This window comes from Arabidopsis thaliana, chromosome 5 (assembly GCF_000001735.4).
Source record: "Arabidopsis thaliana chromosome 5, partial sequence".
Taxonomy (NCBI): domain Eukaryota; kingdom Viridiplantae; phylum Streptophyta; class Magnoliopsida; order Brassicales; family Brassicaceae; genus Arabidopsis; species Arabidopsis thaliana.
Window position 1 is genome coordinate 25,392,902 of NC_003076.8, and position 22,697 is coordinate 25,415,598.

General features: G+C 36.8%; 6 protein-coding genes across 13 annotated transcripts; 2 read left to right on the plus strand and 4 right to left on the minus strand.

Moving 5' to 3' along the window:
- Window positions 1–18: 18 nt before the first annotated feature.
- ADK1 (adenylate kinase 1) lies at window positions 19–2,006 on the minus strand. Of its 2 annotated transcripts, none has more exons than NM_125735.4 (6): window positions 1,799–2,006; window positions 1,232–1,377; window positions 1,017–1,136; window positions 744–911; window positions 563–652; window positions 19–471 (listed from the first exon to the last, which is right to left on the minus strand). In NM_125735.4, the coding sequence occupies exons 1-6, from the start codon at window positions 1,914–1,916 to the stop codon at window positions 373–375; spliced, it is 741 nt and encodes a 246-aa protein (NP_201145.1). In that variant the 5' UTR covers window positions 1,917–2,006; the 3' UTR covers window positions 19–372. The 2 variants fall into 2 exon arrangements, with proteins under 2 accessions (NP_201145.1, NP_001032129.1); NM_001037052.2 differs by having other exon boundaries at window positions 100–471; window positions 563–621.
- A 30-nt stretch (window positions 2,007–2,036) lies between these two features.
- On the minus strand, window positions 2,037–5,381 carry AT5G63410 (Leucine-rich repeat protein kinase family protein). The gene is made up of 7 exons (NM_125736.4): window positions 5,044–5,381; window positions 3,757–4,918; window positions 3,528–3,664; window positions 3,195–3,438; window positions 2,882–3,093; window positions 2,562–2,690; window positions 2,037–2,481 (listed from the first exon to the last, which is right to left on the minus strand). Exons 2-7 carry the CDS (start codon window positions 4,865–4,867, stop codon window positions 2,272–2,274), a joined length of 2,043 nt encoding a protein of 680 aa, NP_568971.1. The 5' UTR covers window positions 4,868–4,918; window positions 5,044–5,381; the 3' UTR covers window positions 2,037–2,271.
- A 2,034-nt stretch (window positions 5,382–7,415) lies between these two features.
- Window positions 7,416–13,349, plus strand: emb2746 (RNA-metabolising metallo-beta-lactamase family protein). The gene is made up of 17 exons (NM_125737.4): window positions 7,416–7,815; window positions 8,164–8,395; window positions 8,501–8,624; window positions 8,809–8,865; window positions 9,094–9,285; window positions 9,364–9,441; window positions 9,565–9,747; window positions 9,950–10,030; window positions 10,236–10,301; window positions 10,397–10,489; window positions 10,588–10,713; window positions 10,917–11,030; window positions 11,363–11,458; window positions 11,544–11,641; window positions 11,735–12,159; window positions 12,228–12,703; window positions 12,814–13,349. The coding sequence occupies exons 1-17, from the start codon at window positions 7,614–7,616 to the stop codon at window positions 12,904–12,906; spliced, it is 2,736 nt and encodes a 911-aa protein (NP_201147.2). The 5' UTR covers window positions 7,416–7,613; the 3' UTR covers window positions 12,907–13,349.
- Window position 13,350: 1 nt separating this feature from the next.
- Window positions 13,351–15,555, plus strand: AT5G63440 (hypothetical protein (DUF167)). Of its 3 annotated transcripts, none has more exons than NM_125739.4 (7): window positions 13,351–13,573; window positions 14,120–14,234; window positions 14,327–14,480; window positions 14,557–14,653; window positions 14,749–14,837; window positions 14,966–15,034; window positions 15,235–15,555. In NM_125739.4, the coding sequence occupies exons 1-7, from the start codon at window positions 13,459–13,461 to the stop codon at window positions 15,292–15,294; spliced, it is 699 nt and encodes a 232-aa protein (NP_568972.2). In that variant the 5' UTR covers window positions 13,351–13,458; the 3' UTR covers window positions 15,295–15,555. The 3 variants fall into 3 exon arrangements, with proteins under 3 accessions (NP_568972.2, NP_001078789.1, NP_851256.1); NM_001085320.1 differs by having other exon boundaries at window positions 13,401–13,573; window positions 14,128–14,234; window positions 15,235–15,519; NM_180925.2 differs by having other exon boundaries at window positions 13,401–13,573; window positions 14,749–15,034; window positions 15,235–15,522.
- A 364-nt stretch (window positions 15,556–15,919) lies between these two features.
- Window positions 15,920–17,824, minus strand: CYP94B1 (cytochrome P450, family 94, subfamily B, polypeptide 1). Of its 2 annotated transcripts, none has more exons than NM_001345592.1 (1): window positions 15,920–17,824. In NM_001345592.1, exon 1 carries the CDS (start codon window positions 17,790–17,792, stop codon window positions 16,086–16,088), a length of 1,707 nt encoding a protein of 568 aa, NP_001331365.1. In that variant the 5' UTR covers window positions 17,793–17,824; the 3' UTR covers window positions 15,920–16,085. The 2 variants fall into 2 exon arrangements, with proteins under 2 accessions (NP_001331365.1, NP_201150.1); NM_125740.3 differs by having other exon boundaries at window positions 15,933–17,768.
- Window positions 17,825–20,384: 2,560 nt separating this feature from the next.
- Window positions 20,385–22,691, minus strand: AT5G63460 (SAP domain-containing protein). 4 transcript variants are annotated; one of them, NM_001203677.1, is made up of 7 exons: window positions 22,385–22,608; window positions 21,673–21,718; window positions 21,512–21,547; window positions 21,302–21,425; window positions 21,112–21,176; window positions 20,919–21,022; window positions 20,467–20,739 (listed from the first exon to the last, which is right to left on the minus strand). In NM_001203677.1, the coding sequence occupies exons 1-7, from the start codon at window positions 22,496–22,498 to the stop codon at window positions 20,704–20,706; spliced, it is 525 nt and encodes a 174-aa protein (NP_001190606.1). In that variant the 5' UTR covers window positions 22,499–22,608; the 3' UTR covers window positions 20,467–20,703. The 4 variants fall into 4 exon arrangements, with proteins under 4 accessions (NP_201151.2, NP_001190607.1, NP_001190606.1 ...); NM_125741.5 differs by lacking the exon at window positions 21,512–21,547 and having other exon boundaries at window positions 20,385–20,739; window positions 22,385–22,667; NM_203257.2 differs by lacking the exon at window positions 21,512–21,547 and having other exon boundaries at window positions 20,919–21,019; window positions 22,385–22,607.
- Window positions 22,692–22,697: the final 6 nt, after the last annotated feature.

Below are 22,697 nucleotides of genomic sequence, written 5' to 3' on the forward strand. Positions count from 1 at the left end.
TGTCGTTTCGGTTAAGGCTTGCCCGGTTCGTATGTTCATTAGCTTAGCTCTGTATAAAGAAAGAGACTACACTCATCTCCTATCTTCTGTTTAAACCTTGTTAAATTACCCTCTTATTATTATCAGATTCCGAGTAAAAAAACGATGAGACAAGTTACTTATTTGGTAAAGAGACTGCGACAGTAGATAATATTCAGGAGTAAAAACTCTTCTCCATATTTTGAATATTAGTCGAAGAAGGAAAAGCGCAAGGACTAAAAGAAAAAACTGTCATTCCGCAGATGAGTGGATTATATAGATGTGTCTCTCTCTTGTAGTAAGGAAAAGAATGGATTCTAACCAGAGGAGATGATTTGCTTGAGGAGTCTTTGATCATGACAATGCTTTTTTAACCTCTGATGTAACTTCTTGGGGAGCCTTCTCGGCCTGGATGTTTGTGAGAACGGCCTTCTTTGCGTAGTAATCAATCACCTGTGGAAAGGGGGAGAACATCAACATGTTTGCAAAAGATACAGATTTTCATTTTAATAAGCCTGGAGATATATGAAACTGGAATCAATACCGGTTGAGTTTGACTGTGGAAAGCTGCAAGCCTCGACTTTAGAACATCAGCGTTATCATCTTTACGTTGGATCAGAGGCTCTCCAGTAATCTTCAATACCAAATAATGTAGAGATTCAGATTTATGGGAGGGCATTTGAAATAAACAGACGAAATATATTAATAGTTACTGTAAGTCTTACATCATCAACTCCAGGGGTTTTGGGAGGAGCAAATTTGGTGTGGTAACTCCTGCCACTCGATGGGTGGATCCATCGCCCGGTTATTCTTTCCTCCAAGATTGCGTCATCAATAGCAAAGTTGAGAACTTTGTCAATTTCAGTTCCTCGCCTCTTAAGCATCTCATCGAGCTGCAAACAAAAGACAGACCACCATGGTTAGAAGTTAATTACAATCAAAACCAAAAGAACCAAAAGGAGACCGAATCAACAGTGAGTTTTTCTATTGAGCATCACCTTCTCTGCCTGAGTAACAGTCCTGGGGAACCCATCAAGGATAAATCCTTTTTGACATTTTGGCTTGTTCATGGCTTCATCAATTATACCAACAACCAAATCATCAGAGACGAGCTCTCCCTGAAATAAAAAAACAATCACAAAGAATAAAAAATCTAATAACAGAAAGGAACAAATAATAGAATCTCTCTCAAAGAAAGACAAAAGAAGCTGACTTTTTCCATAGCTTCTTTAGCCTTGACACCAAGAGGGGTCTTAGAAGCAACAGCAGCTCTTAACATGTCTCCAGTGGATAAGTGACACAAGCAATACTCATCCTTCACTACTGGAGATTGAGTACCTTTCCCTGACCCTGGAGGTCCTGCAAATTCACCAAAAACAAAGCATTATCAACATTCCATCCAAGCATTCACACGCAGGTGTGCACCTTGAAAGATTCACACTTTCAAAACAAAACACAAGAACCCTAAATTTCACCAGTAATATGCCAAGTATCTTTGCTTAGATCGAAAAAGTCTGTGTTCTTAAAATCAAACAGAACAAAATTGAGAAGAATCTCTTATAAATTCCAATAATACGAAACACAACTCAAGTTCAAGCTCACTGATACAACCTCTCAGATCTAAAATGACGCACCCAAAAGTTTCGATTTTCACCATAAATACAGTAAATTGAACACATAAAACAATGAAAATTCTGGATCCAACGATACTAAAACGAAGCGTGTGCGAATTTAGTCGTATCCGAGAAATAAAAAAAGAGGACCGATTTAGTGAGATTACCAATGAAGATGAGGCGTTTGTCGGGCTTCTGAGAACACTTGAGGCGGCGGAGGAGCTCCGACATGAGATCCACCGTCTGAACATCTTCCAAATCCGCCGCAGCACCACCGGTCGCCATAGCTGATCTAGTTTAGCTCAGAAAACTTCGTTTTTCTCGAAAAAGAGTTTTTATTCTCATTAGTCAAAGGGATGTAGCAATGACCGGGTCGGGTTTCATAAACTCGGGTCTCTTAATTTGGGTCGGAGCTTTTTTGATCTCGTGGACAAACTTTACCCTGAAACTTACATTAATTTACATTTATTGCCACTCACTTTTTGGGATTAAGTAAAGGAGTTAATGTTATTAATTTCCATTTTTCCCAATCGTTACATAAATAACAGGGGATTTTCGTACACACACATTACACGAATCTTTAAAGCATTAAAAAGTTCGTTTGAATTTTTTACTAAGAGAAGAAGAAGCTATGAATATATTAACACTGGTCACCATCAGAAGCAGCTTGCAACTGAGAAGCATACTGTAAATTCCACAAGATATCTTCGAAGGACGGTCGGCTTAAAGATTCAGGTGAAACACATTTGTTCATCAGAGTTATCACTCTTATCAGTGATCCGTTTCGACAAGTGGCTTGTACTGTCGGATTCACCATTCTTCTCCTCCCTTCTTCGCTCTCCAACGATGCCTGATTATATAAGAAAAACACTTTTAATAAGTACAATGATTTAACTCTGGTTTGTGAATGTGATATTGCCAAAGCCGTACCAGTTCGTCTCGTAGAAATGCTTCTTCTCTTGCGGATACAGATGGTCCAACGATTGATTGTAGAAGAATCAATCCAAAGCTGTAAACATCGTCTTCTAGCCTTGACATTTGCCATGATTTTGCGATTTCCTGATACAAAAGTGTAACTATGAGTGTTTGAGCTGGCTTTGACATTGTTAGTCAATGTTAGGATCAGAATCATCGGACACACACAATGTAGCTATAAGTCTATGTTTCTGTCTAAGCACTTTAAAAACGTTTATGAAAACAATGCTATATCATGTGAAACAGAAACAGAACATTAAAGAAACGAGCTTAACTGTGTTATGTCTGGTTGCTTCAGAGACAATGGACAAACCATAATCACTCAGCTTCGCAAACCGATGTTGGTTAAGCAAAACGTTGTTAGTCTTGAGTCTATTGCTGAAGAATCCAGGAATAACTCCAGTGTGAAGAAAATGAACAGCTTTTGCAACACCTGTGAGAACATTAAGCCTCTCTGACCAATTCATACCCTTACCTGAACTATTATCTGCGCAAAACCAAAAACCGCACGAAAGAAGGATTTTAGTATTCTTCAGATATATTTTGTAGAAAAAACTGCAAAGATTTGAGCTTTAAACAAGATTTAACCTGAGAGACAAGATTGGAAGTTTCCATTTGGAATGTACTCATAAATCAAAAAGACTTTCTCAACGCTGTAATCATCTTTTCCTCCACAATCTATGCAATGACCCAACAAGCAGACAAGATTCGGGTGTCTAAGCTTTGCGAGCAAATCCAACCGCAGTTTAAGATTCCTTATCGAGTATTTCTTCGATGAAGGTAAGCATCTTATTGCCACTTTTGTTCCATTCTCAAGATTTCCTTTGTAAAGCTGAAAGATGTTAAGCAAATGTCAGAATCTCTTTAAAGGAGATGATGATGCTGAAAAGTGAAAACACAAATGGTTTTCATGAACTTTACCGTGCCATATAAGGAGCTTTCACCGAGTATCATAGTCTTATCGAAGTTCTTTGTAGCTTTAACTATCTCTTCTAAGCTAAACTGTCTACATACCGGTAAATCCTCTGAACCAAACTTGGATGTTTCAGAAATGTACCCTAAATCACAATCACACAAAAAAAGGATAATAGTAAGTCGATCTTTTTCACAATATTTAAGACTTGCGGTTTTTTTAGGAAAAAAGTCTTACTTGCGTTTGAGAGTATCTCGGAAGAAAATCCAGTAGTTGGATGATTATCTTGGACAGTATTATGGTGGACATGCTTCTTTGTTACTCCTTTTCTTCTGAGCAAGATAAATACACAGCAGACTAAAACCAATACCGACATTGATATACCAACGATTAAGCCGATTAAAGCTCCTTTCTTCCATTTTCTTTTTCCTGATTCATTTGCAGCCTCTGCTTCTGCTTTTGCTTCAGCTTTAGCCGCAGCGCGAACTTCTTTAACACAAAAAGATTCTGGATGTTGCTGTTTCTCTAGAGATAAACAGTTTCCATTGAATCTCAACGCAATATCTTGCTTGCTGCTTAAGCAACGAGGAAGTTTTCCGGTTAACTTATTGTCGGAAATGTCGATAAACCAGAGTTTGCTTCCACATTTCAGATCATCCGGAAGTGAACCACTCAGAGAATTCGCTCTCAAATCGATATACTCGATTGTTGACAACGAGAGTAATGAAGAATGTAGCTCTCCTGATAGCTTATTACTTTTAAAGCTAAGAACTTTGAGATACCAATACGAATCAAACCAGCTAGGTAATGTGCCATTGAAGAAGTTATGATCAAATCTGAAAGTTTCAAGCTTTACCATTGTAGACAACTTAGGTGGTACTGAACCAAACAGAAAGTTATTGCTCAAATCCAAATACTCAAGTGAAGATAAACGATGAAGTTTCTCAGGGAGACGACCCCAAATCCCTAGAGAAGCCAGAGTAAGAACCCTAAGAGATTTTAGCCTTGACAGTGTAGTGACAAATGATTCAATGGAGAATCCATCAGATAAAGTAACATTAGAGATAGCAAAACCATCAAAGCTTTTGGCTTTTTCTGATGACTTATCACCGAAGATGTTTAGCTCTGAGACTGAATTAGAGAAACAAGTGATGTTCATCGATGGTGTTGCTTGTAAGTAGCAGAAATTGGTTCTGTGATCATACCAAGATTCTAGCTGTTGTGGATATTCTAAGTGTTTTTTCAGCTGAAGAAGAACTTGTGCTTGTGAAGCTTGTAGCTGAGATGAGCCTAAACTGTAGAAACTCCATAGAAGAGATAACAAGAAGATGAATTTAAACAAACCCATTTATCAGATTTCAGCTTAATTTCTCAGACAAGATCTGAGTATTTGATGAACCTGCAATAAAAAAAAAAGAAAAAGAGACGAGACACTTCAGTACAAAAAAAAACAGAGTAATCTTGAGAACAAAAGCAGAGTAGTACAAGAGCAGATCAATATGCAGAACAAGAGCAGAGTAGTACCTTAAATTACAAAAGTTTCAAACACCGTTTTTCTTTAAAACATATCGATAAATCAGAGGCAAAAGAGAACAGATGGTTTCAGTCACCGACACATATCAGTGGTCGTGTAAGGAAGGAGAAGAAAGAAAATCAAGAATCTTCAACGCGTGAAAGATAGAAAAAAGAAGAGTTTTTTTTGGTTTGTTCAGAGTTTGTTAGTGAGAATAGGTAAGTGAGAGAGTAACAGTAGTGTTATGTTATATACAAGAATCTTTCTTTTTGATATGCATGAGTTAAAAATTTGTGGGGTTAAATCACTCATTCCTATAGAAAGTGACTTTGTTTTATGCTTATTATCTTTATAAAAAGAAGACAAAGCTTTTTGCATAATGTTTACAATTATTAAACAAGCACTTATAATAGTTATTTTCTTTTTTTATTCGGTATACATTATTGTCTGGGCATACATAAGCTTTTCTAGTTGTATGTATATAAACTGGGACCAAGTGATACCGGAAGAAACCAAAGGAGAAGATGTTAAATGTGGTGTCGTAATAATTATAGTCATTTGTAGTTGAATAGTAATGACAGTCTCATCGTGATTTAACTACTATGGACACAAATAAAACAATAACGATGGAAAGATATATAACAAACTAACTAGAGAAATTTGTTAACTAAAAATAGTAGTGGTGAATTTTAGATCGGCTTAACATGCTCTAAAAAATTATGTATGTCTAGTTTTTTGTTTGTGTAACACTTCTTTTTTTTTTTTTGACAATCATGTAAAATGTAATTCTATGATTCTATTGTATGGGCATATTATTATTTATATATAGGCATATAATCTTGTCATTTACTAATAATTCTTTAGTAACAACCATAAAGCTTATTGAGAGGTTGAAAGTGGTGGACCGGTGGGTGAAGTTATAAATGCAAATGGTTGAGGCCTAGGGAATTGAGTTACTAACTGTGTACCCAACATTAAGTCACAGCCTGTCCTTTCTATATCGAGTGTGAAAGGTCAAAGATGCGTACCTTTGTTTACTCTTCAATTCACACTTTATATACGACTACTACTAGTACTACTTGAACTCAAATAATAACAAGAAATTGGAGTGAGATTATATGATTTTCAATTATTTGTACGTAGTTCAGATGTGGTGTGTGTGTGATAAGTCTTTGATTTGTAGTGTATAAGAAAATAGCGATTACAGCAGTGTGGTTTGAAAATGTTCGATACTATGCGTTGTCATTGAATTAATTTGACAATGGAGTTATGGAGCAGAGAGACTCTCTCCTTTAAAAATTAATTTCCCAAACAATGAATTCTGATAGAATAAATTTATGCACATTTATTTTATACTATAGTACTATGTGGGGGACAAAAAAATACTATATAATCAACGTTATTTTCATACTATTTAATAAAATACGTATATAAATATCGAATAAGATGGTTTTTGTTTGCGTATGAATTAGGTAGATGTGATAACTCGCTGTCTTTGATTTTTCATAATAAGCCGTCAATATCCATTTATCACTAGTTGGAACTTGGAAGTGTATATATATATATATGATTTCTTTTTAAGTTCTGATAAAGCAAAAAAGAATATGTTGACTTGGTCAAGTGGTCCAATGAATCCAATCTTCCAGCGGGCCATTTATAAAGAGACTATCAAACTAAAAAGTGGTTTACGAGTATAAACTAAGTTGATAAAAGGTTTTTTGTTTTGTTAAAAGGAAAATTATGTTTTGCAGAATGATTTATCTTACGAGTATAATGATCAATGATGTATTCTTAAAAGCATGGGAAGATTGACTTCGGTTTAAAAATATATCCAGTTTCAAGTCTCTCACGTTAAGTGTAATAGTAATATAAGATTTGACAATCTTTATCATCGTTGACTTTGACCAACAAAAATAGTCAAATATTGGATATTTGGATATTTTCTAATTTATTCAGACAATGCAAAATTGCAGGTTCAGTATCAATGTATCATATTCATGGGATTTCAGATTTTGTGATGACTATTTTAGAACACTACTTTGTGATTATCTGAAATGTTATATTTAGGAATAAAAATCTTAGCTAAACTTTTTTTTTTTTTTACATTCGTGCTATTTGAAAGAAAAAAAAAACTTATAGTTGCTATGAATGAGAAACCATCTTCCTATGTATGTTGACCTGATAATCACTTGCTATGAATGAGACATTTTTATATAAAAAAACCGCTATGAACGAGACATTTAAAACCATCACGTTGACAGCAAACTGCATATAAATTAAGTTACCGAATGGTTTAATGGGCCTAGTAATGGGCCAAACAGTCTTTCTCCTTTATTTCAGATTGATATAGTGGCCACTACAAATGCAGGACCTGTCCCGTTGAGGAATAACCGGTTTTCAATTCAATTGAGAGAAGGTTTATTGTATTCGTCGTCTCCCATCCGATAAGAGAGAAAGATAGTTTACAGTCACAGAGATACTTTTCTCACTCATCTCTCTCTCTCTTTCCCGCTTCCCTCCTTAAACCCCAATTCTTCTCCTGCTCACAAAAACCCTATCTTTTGGGTTTTGTTATACAGTGATGATGAAACCTGCTTCTTTGCAAGGTTTCTCCTCACATGCGTCCTCCTCTATCTACTCCGATGTTCGCAGGCCAGCTACTACTCCTTCGAAAATGGCAGCTTTTAGTGCCCTCTCGCTTTGTCCCTATACTTTCACCTTCCGCCAAAGCTCTCGAATTAAGTCTACCGTTTCCTGTTCCGTCACTTCTGCTCCTGCTTCTGGTCTGTTGTTTTTCTTTCTCTCCTCGTCTTTTCCTATTGGGTTCCTCGGAAATTAAGTTATTGATTGAGTAAATGTGCTCCACTACTGTAATGGGTTTGGAGTATTTTGAATTAGCATAGAAAAAAATTGAAACTTTATAAGATTTTTGGTTGATAGTGGCCGATAGTTTGGACAGAGTTTCTATGGAGATTCTCACTCTGATTCTGTTGATACTTGATAGTATGAGTAGAATCTTTGAAATTTGGTTGTTTTATGTGTCGTGAATGGACCATAGGAGACTGACTAGTCGAGTGTTTTTATTTGTGTGTGTATTGACTCTATTTGTTGATTCTGGTGTTATGTATCAGGTACATCTTCATCCTCTAAGACGCCACGTAGAAGATCAGGTCGACTAGAAGGAGTTGGAAAAAGCATGGAGGATTCGGTGAAACGTAAAATGGAACAGTTTTATGAAGGAACCGATGGACCACCTCTCCGTATTCTTCCCATAGGAGGCCTTGGTGAAATTGGAATGAACTGTATGCTTGTTGGAAACTATGATCGTTACATTCTAATCGACGCTGGTATAATGTTCCCTGAGTAAGTCCGGAGATACATTCATCTTGTTAATATTGGCGAGAAGTCATTATCTTTGTGTGCGTGGTGCTAACTCTCCGTGGAAAACATTGCTGTATAATGTTACAGTTATGATGAGCCTGGGATCCAGAAAATAATGCCAGACACAGGATTTATCAGACGATGGAAACACAAAATTGAAGCTGTTGTTATAACGCATGGTCATGAAGATCACATTGGTGCGTTGCCTTGGGTAAGGTCTTCTTCTACTCCTTGAAAAATCCATAATGAGCCATAGACTTTTGGAGATTTCTAGATAGAGTCTAGCTTTTATTTTTCAATTAACAGCTGCGGCTCGTGTGTATAATGCAGTTCTTTTCCTCAGTCCATTGCTGGTTTCTGTTCTTTTTTTGACCGATACCCTTTTACATGAGCAGGTTATCCCAGCATTGGACCCTAATACACCAATATTCGCATCATCCTTCACCATGGAGGTGATTTACACCTTGATTCTTGACTTTTACTTTTCTGTTTCAATAAGTCCTATTTTTCTTATTTATATTAACAGCTACTAGCTTAGATATATAGCTTCAGTTCAAAATGTATGTACCTCAGCTTGCGTTCATATCAGTCAGAATTGTCATGTACAGGCAGTTAGTTGCCTATATCCTATCACGCTTAATCTTCTCTCATTATTATTTTTTTGTTTTTCTGTGCAATAGCTTATAAAGAAGCGCTTGAAGGAGCATGGAATCTTCGTTCAATCTAGACTTAAGACATTCAGCACTCGAAGGAGATTTATGGCTGGACCATTTGAGATAGAGCCCATTACAGTTACCCATTCTATTCCTGATTGTAGTGGTTTATTCCTCCGTTGCGCTGATGGTAATATTCTTCACACTGGTGATTGGAAGGTAGAGTAACCCCTCATAAATTATTTCATGTCCCTTAAATAGCCCTCAAGCTCCATGAGATAATTTGGTTGATAACAGATTGATGAAGCACCATTGGATGGAAAAGTCTTTGATCGTGAAGCTTTAGAAGAACTCTCAAAGGAAGGAGTCACATTGGTAATGATTCTGTGCAGAGTCATACTTTTGTTAAATGTTGAAAGCAATATAAACTACGGTTGAAATGGTTATACTGACTACTATAGGTGATAAATTAAAACAATTTTTCCATCTCTTACACAGATGATGAGTGACTCAACAAATGTGTTGTCACCTGGAAGGACAATTAGTGAAAAGGTGGTAGCAGATGCTCTGGTAAGGAATGTAATGGCGGCCAAGGGAAGAGTAATCACAACTCAGTTTGCCTCTAATATACACCGTTTGGGAAGTATAAAAGCTGCTGCTGATATAACTGGTCGAAAGTTGGTATGTCTTTCCCCCCAATTTTTAGCTCGGGCTATGTTTTGCCTATTTTCCATCAAGATTGTAGATAATCCTCCAACTCCTGCTAGCGTTTTTTCCATATATTCCACCATTTATTGCATGTCGCCAAGTGTTTCTCAAATTATGAAGCAAAAGTTTCATTTAGGAAGTTAAAGAACAAAGGTTCATTTGTTTTTGTATCCAGGTCTTTGTTGGCATGTCGTTGCGGACATACCTAGAGGCAGCTTGGAGGGATGGAAAGGCTCCAATTGACCCGTCAAGTCTGGTATAAGACCTTTCTCTTATACAATGAATTTGAAGAGAAACTTTTCGACGTTAGCATATGCTCCAATTAACTTATACGATAAATGCATAAAGTTTGTTTTTAAATAAAAAAGCGCCAACACCTGCCATATGTTAGTTTGATGATTCAAACAAGTTCTGGTTTCTGATTTCACCTAATTGTTTATCCTTCTCTAATGTTTACGAAGATAAAAGTCGAAGACATTGAAGCATATGCTCCTAAGGACTTACTGATTGTCACAACTGGATCACAAGTAAGTTAATCTTGTCAACTTGTGGAGTGGTGATTTCAATTCGACTTTCCTAGCTAATTTATTTGTTACTCTTATTTGACAATAACTCTAATCAGGCAGAACCACGCGCTGCCCTGAATCTTGCATCATATGGGAGTAGTCACGCATTCAAACTTACGAAGGAAGACATAATTCTTTACTCTGCCAAGGTGTATATATGAAAATCTACATACATAGGCTTAAGAGCATCTAATAAGTTAGTGGCTGTGATCGCTGATATCTATTTCGGTCTAATGTTTTAATCCAGGTAATCCCAGGCAATGAATCACGAGTAATGAAAATGATGAATCGGATAGCAGATATCGGGCCAAATATTATCATGGGTAAGAATGAAATGCTCCACACATCTGGTCATGCCTACCGTGGAGAATTGGTAAGCTGCTGCTTCTCTTAAGACTGTTGATACCTTCAGAAGTTTTGTTGCCAGCTTTCCTTTCTGTTTCTTTTCACTTCATCAATCTTAGGCTTTTAGCGCATATGTAAAGGTGTAAAGGCAATAGTTCCCTGTTTGCAAACTGATGAATATCTAAGGGAAAATTTTGTTTCTAATGATTGTAACTATTCCCTATTTTGAAGGAAGAGGTCCTTAAAATAGTGAAGCCGCAACATTTTCTTCCCATACATGGAGAACTTTTGTTTCTTAAGGAGCATGAGTTGCTCGGGAAGTCTACTGGGATTAGACACACTACTGTAAGTCTCTCACCAAAGACATATGAACTCATGGTAGATAAATAGCATACAACATAGGAAAATACCGATTGTGAAGATTTTTTCTAAAAGTTCTGCAACATGTTTATGAGTTTGATGAAATAGATGCAAATTTCATCTGGTCACAAAGTGCCTCAACCGTGAAAACAGAATTTCTGAGACATGTTCAATTTAATACAAAAATTTCATGGAAGGATCCCTTTATTATCTCTCGGAGATATAAAATAAAGAAACCCTTGTTTGTCTGGTATTAAAACCTAGGTCAACTAGCTGAATGTTTCACTTTTTTTTTTTTTCATTTTCTCCAACTTCAGGTTATAAAGAACGGAGAAATGCTAGGAGTTTCTCACCTGAGAAATAGAAGGGTTTTGTCTAATGGATTTAGCTCTCTTGGCAGGGAGAATTTGCAGGTTGATTTGATTGTCACTGTTGTGTTCTGTTTATCTTGTGTAAATGACTAGATTAGGATATTGAATAATCCTAGCGTTGCTGCAGTTAATGTATAGTGATGGTGATAAAGCATTTGGCACATCAAGCGAACTATGCATTGACGAACGACTTAGAATTTCTTCTGATGGCATTATAGTTCTGAGGTAAATCTGAATTGTAACATTCCTGTGCCAGTGCATTTTGTTAGTCGTATTTAATAATTTGTTGGCTTCCTTGTATGATTTTCTATAATCCAGCATGGAGATCATGCGTCCAGGGGTCTCAGAAAACACTTTGAAAGGAAAAATAAGAATCACAACGCGGTGCATGTGGCTTGACAAAGGAAGACTTTTAGATGCACTTCACAAAGCAGCTCATGCTGCTCTATCAAGTTGTCCTGTGACATGTCCCTTGTCTCACATGGAAAGAACAGTCTCCGAAGTCCTGAGGAAGATTGTAAGGAAGTACAGTGGTAAAAGGCCTGAAGTCATCGCTATAGCCACTGAGAATCCAATGGCTGTCCGAGCTGATGAGGTCAGTGCGAGACTGTCTGGTGATCCAAGTGTTGGTTCTGGAGTTGCAGCTTTAAGGAAAGTTGTTGAAGGAAATGACAAAAGAAGTCGGGCGAAGAAAGCACCTTCACAAGAAGCTTCCCCCAAAGAAGTAGATCGCACTTTGGAAGGTCTGGTCTTACTTTCACATTTGTAGGTCTATATTCGGGATGTAATCTAACATGTTTCAGTCATGCAGATGATATCATTGATAGTGCAAGACTACTGGCTGAAGAAGAAACTGCGGCATCAACATACACGGAAGAAGTTGATACGCCCGTTGGGAGTTCTTCAGAAGAGTCAGACGATTTTTGGAAATCATTCATCAATCCATCATCGTCACCTTCACCGAGTGAAACAGAAAATATGAATAAGGTAGCTGATACGGAGCCTAAAGCAGAGGGTAAGGAAAACAGCAGAGACGACGATGAATTAGCTGATGCTTCAGATTCTGAAACCAAGTCATCACCAAAACGTGTGAGGAAGAACAAATGGAAACCGGAGGAGATAAAGAAGGTAATCAGAATGCGAGGAGAGCTGCACAGTAGATTTCAAGTGGTGAAAGGTAGAATGGCATTGTGGGAAGAGATCTCTTCAAATCTATCAGCTGAAGGAATCAATCGAAGCCCGGGACAATGCAAATCTCTCTGGGCATCACTTATTCAGAAATACGAGGTTCGTCTCTGAACATATGAATCTGTAGCCGTAGATTTGAAGTTCATGATTACAAGATCAAAAGCTCTTAAGTTAGCAACCAAGATTTGATGTAATACATTTTTGTGCAGGAGAGCAAGGCTGATGAGAGAAGCAAGACGAGTTGGCCACATTTTGAGGATATGAACAACATTTTGTCAGAGCTAGGCACACCTGCGTCTTAAGTAATGTGATTTAGATGACATTATCTTCCCAAAAGAATCATCTCCAGATTTTCTTAAATTGAACAAAAACAGAAAAGCATTAATTATATTATGTATGTAACCAGCTGTAAGATGATTTTTGTCTGTAGAACTAGAAGCTATCAACGCAGAATCCAAATCCCAAGGGACAAGAAAGCCATGACTAGTTTTTTCGGTTTGGTTTAAGATTCGCTTTGGCTTCAAACACATGACTAACCGGAATTATTCAATTTTGATGTTCATGTGGTTTTCTTATTGGTTTTCGTTGATTTTATATACCACCAATCACTAATTTTTTTAATTAAATCCGGTTTAGATGCTGTTGTACATTGAACCAACAGTTAAAGTGAGAAATGACGGTTTCACCCTTAAAGCAGCGTAGCCCGTCTGGTATTCCACCGTCGATCGCCGCCGTGGCAATTTTGGTAATTTATTATTATTTTAAAAACAATGTGAAAGAGATTAATGCAAAGTTGAGAGCTGAGTTTCCGACAAATTTATTGGATTGACGAACTTTGAAGAAGAAGAAGAGAGATGCCGAAGAGAACGACACACACGTACTCGAGCGAGGACGCCGCGCCGGATGGACCCGACTCTGATCTCTTCGTATACTACTGCAAACACTGTGGTTCTCATGTCCTTATCACTGGTTCGTTTCTCCAATTTCACCTTTTGATTCCGAGTTTGGGGTTTAGTTGCGTTAAATTAGAGTGAAACCCTTTTACTTGCGAGATTGCTCTTTGGTTTCCAGATACATTGATTGGGAATTATGATTGAAAGTTTCAATCTTTGATTTACTTTGAACATCAGGTCATAGTAGTTTATAGTTTTTAAGTGGTGGATAACTTCTTGCTTTGAATTTAGATTAACAACAAACTACTTTTTAGGTCCAAGCACAGATTTTTACATGATTTCGATTTAGATTCTTGGGGTTTTGTTACTCTGGTAATGTTGATATTCGTTTGTGAACTAAAAAGTTGGAATGTGTTAAGACTTGTAGCTCATTGCATGTTTCCAGTAATTCTGTAGATTTACTTATGTCCTGAATCTTTCTCATTGGCTTGGTTACTCCTTGAGAACTTAAAAGCTAAGATTTTAAGTGGTGAAATATGTCGTTTATCCGATTAAGAGTGTAACATGCAAAGTTATGGTATCCTTGTATATTGCTTGTATACTAATTTAGATCCTTTACAAGATACCCAGTTGCAGAAGATGCCAAAAAGGAAGACCGACAGGTCGAATGTACTTGACAAGAAGACGCACCTTGCTAGGTTGAATGTCAGCGAGGGAGGAAAAGTTTTATTGAAACGGTAAGTTTTGGTCTAGAGCTACTGAGCCAGTGTTTGGATTTAACCATCGATTTATCTAAAAGTTTGTTTCTTTATGTTTGGTTTGTTACCAGTGGCGAAGGAAAAATGGAGAGACAGTTTAGAATGAACTGTATCGGTTGTGAGCTTTTTGTTTGTTATCGTGCTGAAGAGAATCTGGAAACAGCGTCTTTCATTTACATTGTTGATGGAGCACTTAGTGCTGTTGCTGCAGAAACCAACCCACAGGTACAATTGGTTTCTTATAATCTTTTCAATTCCAAGATCAAAAACTAGATCACTAATCTGTTGTGGCGGCACACAGGATGCACCAGTACCTCCCTGCATTTCACAACTCGACGGTGGACTTGTTCAGGTTGCAATAGAAGTGGAAGACCGTGCACAACGTTCAGCAATCACAAGTAAAACATAGTATTATGGCACAAAATCTATTTTCTTACTCACTTGACATGGATCTTCGATTAAACAATTGCCATACTCTTTTTTCTCTCTGCAGGGGTAAATGCTGATGATGTTCGTGTGACTGTTGCTGCACCAGCAGCCCGTGGGGAAGCTAACAACGAGCTTCTGGAATTCATGGGAAGGGTACCAAATCAATCCGTTATTAATCACTTTTTAAGATTTATACTCTAGTCACGGCGTTTCATATTTTGTATGTGAAAATGAGGTTTTTTGACCAACGCGACACGACCTCTGTGTTTTTACTCTTTCAGGTTCTTGGTTTAAGGTTGAGCCAGATGACTCTCCAAAGAGGTTGGAATAGCAAATCAAAACTCCTCGTGGTACGTTGATCCTTCCTTTGAGTCTCTTGAGAAGACTTTGTGAAGATTCATCTCTAAAAACTCTTATTGTTTTTCTTAGCTCTAGATGATAAGGTTTTGGCTTTTATACTAATGGCACAAGGACCTCTAATAGTGGTGATCAAAAATAGGTTGTCGCATTGAATGAATAACCCATTCTGATTTTTGTTCCCCTGAACCAGGTCGAGGATTTATCAGCTAGACAAGTGTATGAGAAGCTTCTCGAGGCCGTTGTACCGTAAAAACTGCGGTTTGTGGTTGGTGAACGACATTAGCTGAAATCTCTGCAACTCCTTAGTTAACACCCTTTATTGGTATGAAGAACGAGTTTTCGTATTTTACTTGAGAAAGATAGCTATAAACAAATTGCTTTCTTCTTTGTTTTCATGCTTATGCGACAACTAACTCTTTTTATACAATCCCCTATTGTTAAAAGTTATAATAATCGTCTATACTCTTTAGATTCCTTCAAAACTGATTTATCTATTTCGGACCATTCGAAATTGAAGTCATATGAAAAAAAGTTTGAAAATCTTTATATATATGTCTGCACTAATTTCAAAAACCTGTTATTAAAAACAAATTTTCAGTGTATAATCTGCAGAATAAAACGATCACTATTGCACTAATTAAGCTTAAGAATAAGATATATTTGTGTAGTCCAAAGGTGACTGTACTGTGACATGTTTCACATGTTTCAGTTCTATTTCATCGCTGTATCGGACCAATCGTCACAGACACAGTTAGCTAGTTTGTAATTATATATATCTGCCCCAATCTCTATTTATTAATATTAGAGACATACATATACTTCCAGAAAGTGTTTAATGCGTGACCTATGTCTATCAAACTGATTAATATATTGCATCCACTTCGATAAGACGACATACTGATTTATATTTAATTTTTCTATTCACAAGTAAACTGTGAATCCCACACATATATAATATATTTATTTGATTTAATTTATAAACCACACATTTTACATATTAGTTGGATATTCTACAAGGACATGACTTGATTAATCAATTAATTAAATATACATCGAATCACATTGCTCTCTCCTCTTGATCTTCACCTTTAGCCCACCAGCCATGTGAGCGGTTAGAAGAGGAACAAAGACCGGCCGGTTATTGCAAACCGGTATAATCTTAAACCGACTCAAAACTGAACCAACCACGTATTTCATTTGTGTAAAAGCCATTTCTTTACCTATGCAAACCCTTGGTCCGGCTTGGAAAACCGGAAACTTGAACGAACTCACACTTTTCAAAACCGGTTTTGTACCGTAACTCGGTTCTTCCTCAAACCACCGGTTTGGTTTAAACTCGTCCCAATCTTTACCCCACACCTTCTCCATCCTTCCCATACCGTAAGGGAAATAAGTGACTTTGTCTCCCTTTTTGAGAGGTGTTCCATCTGGCAAAATGTCGTCGTTTGCTGCATGCTTTGAGTCCCAAGCCACTGGTGGGTAAAGCCTCATTGCTTCACACAGACAAGCTTTTGTGTAACTCATCTCTCTCAAATCCTCAAACCCTAACCCTAAAGACCCTTTGTTTCTCAATTCGTCGAGTATCTTCGTCTCCACGTCATCATTTTGACTCAACAACCAAAACAGCCACGTCATCGCTGCCGACGTTGTATCCCTTCCCGCCATAATAAAGCTGATTACACTATCCCTCACGGCTTCTTCCCCGTGGCCAGCGGCGAGAAACCTCGACAGCAGGTCCTGCTTGTCCGACACGTCACCACCGATATCGAGGCTTTTCTTTTTGGCCCGGATGATCTCAGACACAGACAAGTGTACGGTCTTGATGGCTTCTCTCAACCTCTTCTCGCTCCCTACGTTCAAGAAACGCTTTACTTTCCACACGGCGTAAACCGGCTCCGTGGCGCGGCGAGCGCTGATCTCCGCCGCTACATCAAAAGCCTTAACAAGTTCTGGAACGGGTCGGGTCAAATCCAAACAATCCGGATCCCAACCCAACGACACTTTGCATACAACATCGAAAGCAAAGCGCTTCAAAACCTCCTGAAAATCAACCGTCTCTCCACAGTCCACGGCGGAGGAAAGCACCGGAATGAGGCGGTTTTGGACTTCTTCACGGAGGATTTCGAAAGTGAATTCCCTAAGAGAACGCATTGTAAACTCGTGGCTCGCGAGTTTACGCTGTGAGCTCCATAACTCGCCGTCAGAATTAAAGATTCCGCCGCCGAGTAGATCTCCTAGGAGGTCGGTGAAAGGTTTGCCTTTAGGGAAGTTATAAAAATTTGTTTTGAGAATGTGCTCAACGTTTTCAGGGTTTGCAGTGATGATAGTCCGACGACCGAAGAGGAGATCGACGGTGATGGTTTGAGACGGAGAGAGACGGAGGAGATCTGTGTACCATTGGAGAAGACGGTGGCGGTTTTTGTTGAAGGAGAGAATAGAGCCGATGAGTTGGTACGATGTCGGATTAGAGGGTGATGCGGTTTTGGCTTTTAGGGTTTTTGTTGGGAATGAGAAGATTAATACAAACCCTATGATTGGAAATAGGATGAGAATTATTGCGTTGAGCATTTCCATTTTGGATTCTTGGGTTTCTTGTTTGGGTAAGTTAATTATGTTGTTTTGATTTGTGTTCTTGATCTGTAGAGGAACTATTATATATATAGGAGAATAAAAACAGAATAAAAGTTGTGGCTCCGACCATATCACTTCGGTACAGAACACGACATAATTAATAAAGCTTTCTTTCATTTCTTTATTGAAACTTGATTAGTATTTTGAGCGATAAAGCTTTTTCATTTAAGAAGGTTTACCTTAATTAGTATTGTCTCAAGTCGGATCCCAACCCTAATTTTGATTTATAAAAAACAAGTTGTTTTGACTTTTGAGTAAAATGAACAAACACCTTCATTCATTTTTTTTAACAAAATGGAGAAAATGTCATCGTCAAAAGATTAAAAAATTAAAATGGAAAATGTGTAAGCTCGTTTTTCTTTTGTCAAACATATAAGCTACTTTTGTAAAGAACTATTGTATAGATACATATACATTGGACTTGGCCATTATAAATTGGAATTGTTAAGGATTTTGGCTATATTAATAAGAAAATTTGGTATCCTCTTTGATATGATCAAATTAATAAAAGTTACACGTGATCAACAAGTTTATTTGCTTAAACAGTTGGAAGAAATAATCAAGCTAATTAAAACGTTTTTGAAACATATTTTCAGTAAATGTCGACGCAACATGGCAATCACACAGGGACCAAAGAAATGAAGATTGATGTATAATTAAGTTGATTTGGACAAGCCACTACCACCGAACCGGTGGCCAAGTCTCCCGCCAAAACTAATAATAAGAGACATAGACACGGTTCAAACGCTGAAAAGGTTAAACATTTTCATCAACGAAACAATTATAAATATATTTTATACTGTATTTAGTTAAGTGGTCTCTCATCAGAACTTATAAATGTTGCTTGTATTAAAACTTTTTGCCCCTTCCTGGAATAGTAACAGAATCTTTCACTTAAACAACAAACTCTAGTAGTATTAGTTATTCTAATCATTAATTATGTCCAGCCCGTGATGACATAAGTGATGATCTGACAAATAATGAACTTTGATACTTAGGAGATCTTTTTGAATCAAGGGAATCATCAAATAATATATAATACTCAATTACTCAGCATTTGCAATAAATATTATCTTCGTTTCTTAAGGAGTTGATCCGCATATATGCCCAAAGACCAAAGTAAGTAACCAAAACACATTGGAATCTCTTTGCAAGACGAAATTCGAATTCGGACATAAAATTTGATTTGTTTTTAATCTGTGTATCTTTCTAAACAATATTTAAATTTGGATTACAACTAGAACAATATCCTTACAATCGGTTGAGCTACCAACATTTTTGTTGCTATATCTAGTGTCGATAAGTTAGTGAACTATTGAAATCAAGATTACTGTATCTCACTAGCATATATGTTTGTTCTAATATTAATTTAATCACAGTTCTAAATTAAATAAGTGTAATTTCTTTGCGTGCAGACGAATAATTCATTACATGAGGACGACAAAGTATTGGTTGGAGAATCCGCCAATACCAGACATGTGTCGGATAAGATCGAACACGTTGATAAAATTCTTCAGCCGAAATTTGAAACAATTGAATGCACGATTATTATTAACGTTATGTATGTAGAACAACAAATAAAAATACACTTTTTGTGACTACTAGTTCAGTGGATCTTTATCAGTTTTCGTGCACGTGGTTCACGTGGTTTGAAAATCGAGTTTCTTTCATAGAGCAAAAAAGTCGGAACTAGTTCCATTGACTTATTTTTAAGCTCGTGTTGGCTGAAAATCATCCACATTTTAAAAAATAATACAATCTTACCTCTTTGTCTCATCTATACTTTATTTCGTTTTAGATATTTCATATTTATTTGCCTACTCATTAAAAAAATATCTATCTAGTAATCTTTTTTAACTAACTCATTTCATTAAAATAGACGAGAAAGGTATAGTGGTTTATGTATATTGATTATAAAATAAACAAAATGATGCATACATTTCTTTTGTAGTCCGGCGTTAATAATTGATGATATGCGGAGTGAAAAAACGAAAACCAATGGTTAATTAATTAGTTCATATGCAAAATATGGTGAAAATATGTAAGATTGGTGTGAGCCTGTCACGTTGTGACCAGAAAACGGCGCCGTTCGGAGAACTGGCTCCATTAAGTACAAGAGCTCTGAACCAAAAGCATCGCAACGAGTTTCTACTTATTTATTAGAAAATGTCCACAAGTGTCCCATTCTTTGCTTTGATTTGACACACAATTATTTGTCATAACGACATCTACAAAAAAAGAAAGAAAGAGAAGAATTGCCCTTCTTTGAAAGTACTTTCTCTTTCATTTTTCGTTCTCACAACTTCATTTTCACCGTCCAAGAGACTCGTGGTTTTGACTCGCACTAATTTTTATGATGCTTTTGTTTTCATTTTTGAAAGGGAGAAAAGAGAGGTACTATATCAAATAGACATCATTTTACTATCAAGAATAAGAAATTATTTCAATTTTTTTAAAAAATTAATAAATAATTTAGAAATTCAACACTAGCTTTTCACGGTTAAATACTAAAGTCTAATCCATAAAACTAAAATTTTAGCCCCATTTATTTTCTTTTTTCGTTTTATCTCCTAATAACCAAAAATATACAACGGTTGTGTTTGTAATTTTTTCATCAAATCCGCCACAAAAGGATTTTGGTTTCACTTTTTGGTAGGTGAACAGGAATTGAAAATTTGCATGTCTCACTTGCGGGTCAAATGTTGTTTTGCCTTATAATTCTTCTTTGATTTTAAACTATTGACCATAGTGTTGTACTTAATATAGCCAGCCCCAAAGCAATTCCATCACATTTTTAATTAACCAAGACCGCCTGGTTTGGTTTGGTTTGCTTTATCAAAAGATGAAATCCATATTACAAATGTCACCAAACCGGATTCATAAACTAAAGTAGCCTAATTCCTGATAACAAATTCTCCAGATGAGATCAAAAGGATTTGTATTTGATCAAGAACAACAACAATTCTCTCCTATTTGGGAAACCTCTAAAGATACATATATTCACCAGAGCACCCTTCTCAACTTCATTTCAGTTGGCACTCTTCAGACGCGCAATGAGCTCATCCTGCAAAACCAGTCAAGTTCCATAATCAATCAGTGGAACAAGAGCCACGATAAACAAAGAACTGGAAGCAACCCCATACGACAGATTCTTTAAGATACTATTGAGAGTACAAGACTGAGAAGCTGTAAACAATTTTAACAGAGTTTTCAAAAAGAACAGTAGCATATATTGTGACTTGCCTTTCTTCCTTTTGTTGGAAGGCCCTTCTCCTTGAGCATGGCGCGGAGCTTCTCAACGGTCAAAGACTGAAAGTCTCTTTCGCCTGTGCGACTGCTTGATCCTTCTGTGCAGAAGAAATTCATTGTTTAAAGTCCAAGTGACATACGATCTTGAAAATTAAATCAAATAGAATTAAAGGTATAAAGAGATAACCTTGTCTAGATGCATTAGCAGCTCTTTTAGCTGAGCTTCTGTCGTCCAGAGCTCTATTTGCAGCCCTACGAATAAGAAAAAGTAATAGATGAACACACCATTTATGTAGGCAATAAGAAAGATTAGTGATTTTCAGTCAGTAAGATTAGTCACGCAAGGGAGGAAAGAACTAATCACGTGTCGTAGTTACCTCTTTTTAGGACCATCTTCAGCAGTTCCTTTTGAGTCTTTAGAACTAGATTCGCCTTTTTGCTTCTTTAACAAGAGAGATCTGATTAGTATATTTTGCTGGTTTGTTTTGATAAGCTGTCCTTCTGGATATATGACAAACAAAATAAGTTAGGAGTTGTTAGTAAGACAAAATTCTACAGGAAACAAAGACTTATTACTGAAACGCAGCTTATTCTGAAACTGATAATCCTGAGACTCCCAATTACTTTTCCAGTGTAGCCAATTCTCACCCAGAGAGAAAATGAAAAGGAATTGTTTTATGAGATTGCTACAAGAAACTGTCTCTAAGAAAACAACTCGTGGAACAAAACGAAAAAAGAAAAGAATTACCTGGGGGAGATGTGTCATGCTCACAAATGTAGACCCGCAAGCTTCCCTGAAATCTTACACAAAAGAAAGTTACTAAAATGTATGATTAAGCTTTAACAAAGAAGCTATTACTACACAGATAGATGAAACAACTTCAAAAGGAAAGAAACACTCTGAGATCCTGCCAGTCTGCCACATTCACAGGAAAACTAGAACTGAATGATCTTATAAGAAAATAAATTGTAATAAAACTCCAATATGATTGGAAATAAGAGCTACGCATTACTAAATCCAGCTTTTGACAGCAACACATGGATTCAAAGCAGTCGCTTGCCAACGTTACTAAAGTAATTAACAAGATCAATTGTCATGAACTGAAGCAGTATATTATAAGTGAACTCTTGTAATTATCATTACACAATTTGATCACAAATCTCAAAGCTTCAAGCATTTATAGTAAATGGTAAAATTCAAAGTAAAAAGCAGAAACTTTGAGCCTATAGGCACAAAGTGTGGAACCTAAACCTAAAATCAAAATTACAATTCAGACAAGATTTTCTCTGATTTAATTCTACCCAAATTTCAACGATCTGGAACTACAATCAAGATCACTTTGAAGAATTGAAGACGCATACAAAAAGCTAATCACTTTGAAAAACCCAAAATTTCAAAATTCGGAATCCATAATAGACCTTAGAAAACAAAAAAGGCGGGAATGGGTTAGAAAAGTTACCGGATTGGAAGAGACGACGGTAGAAGACAAGAAACCTCGAGACGGGAGGTCAGAAAGGAACTTGGAAGCAGTTTGATCAGAAGAATCGGATGGTTGAGATGATGAAGCCTCCATTGACAAACCACTGATAAACCCTAGCCGAGGAAGACGAACCCAGAAGAGCAAGAGAGGGCGAGAGAGCAAAGAGAGAACAGACAGAAAATCGTTTAGGAACAAAGCGGCACAGAGATGGTCACCGTCCGATTGCGTCTATTGGAGAAAGATATGGGCCTTATTAGGCCTTAAGATGATTAAGTAAGAAGTTAATATATGG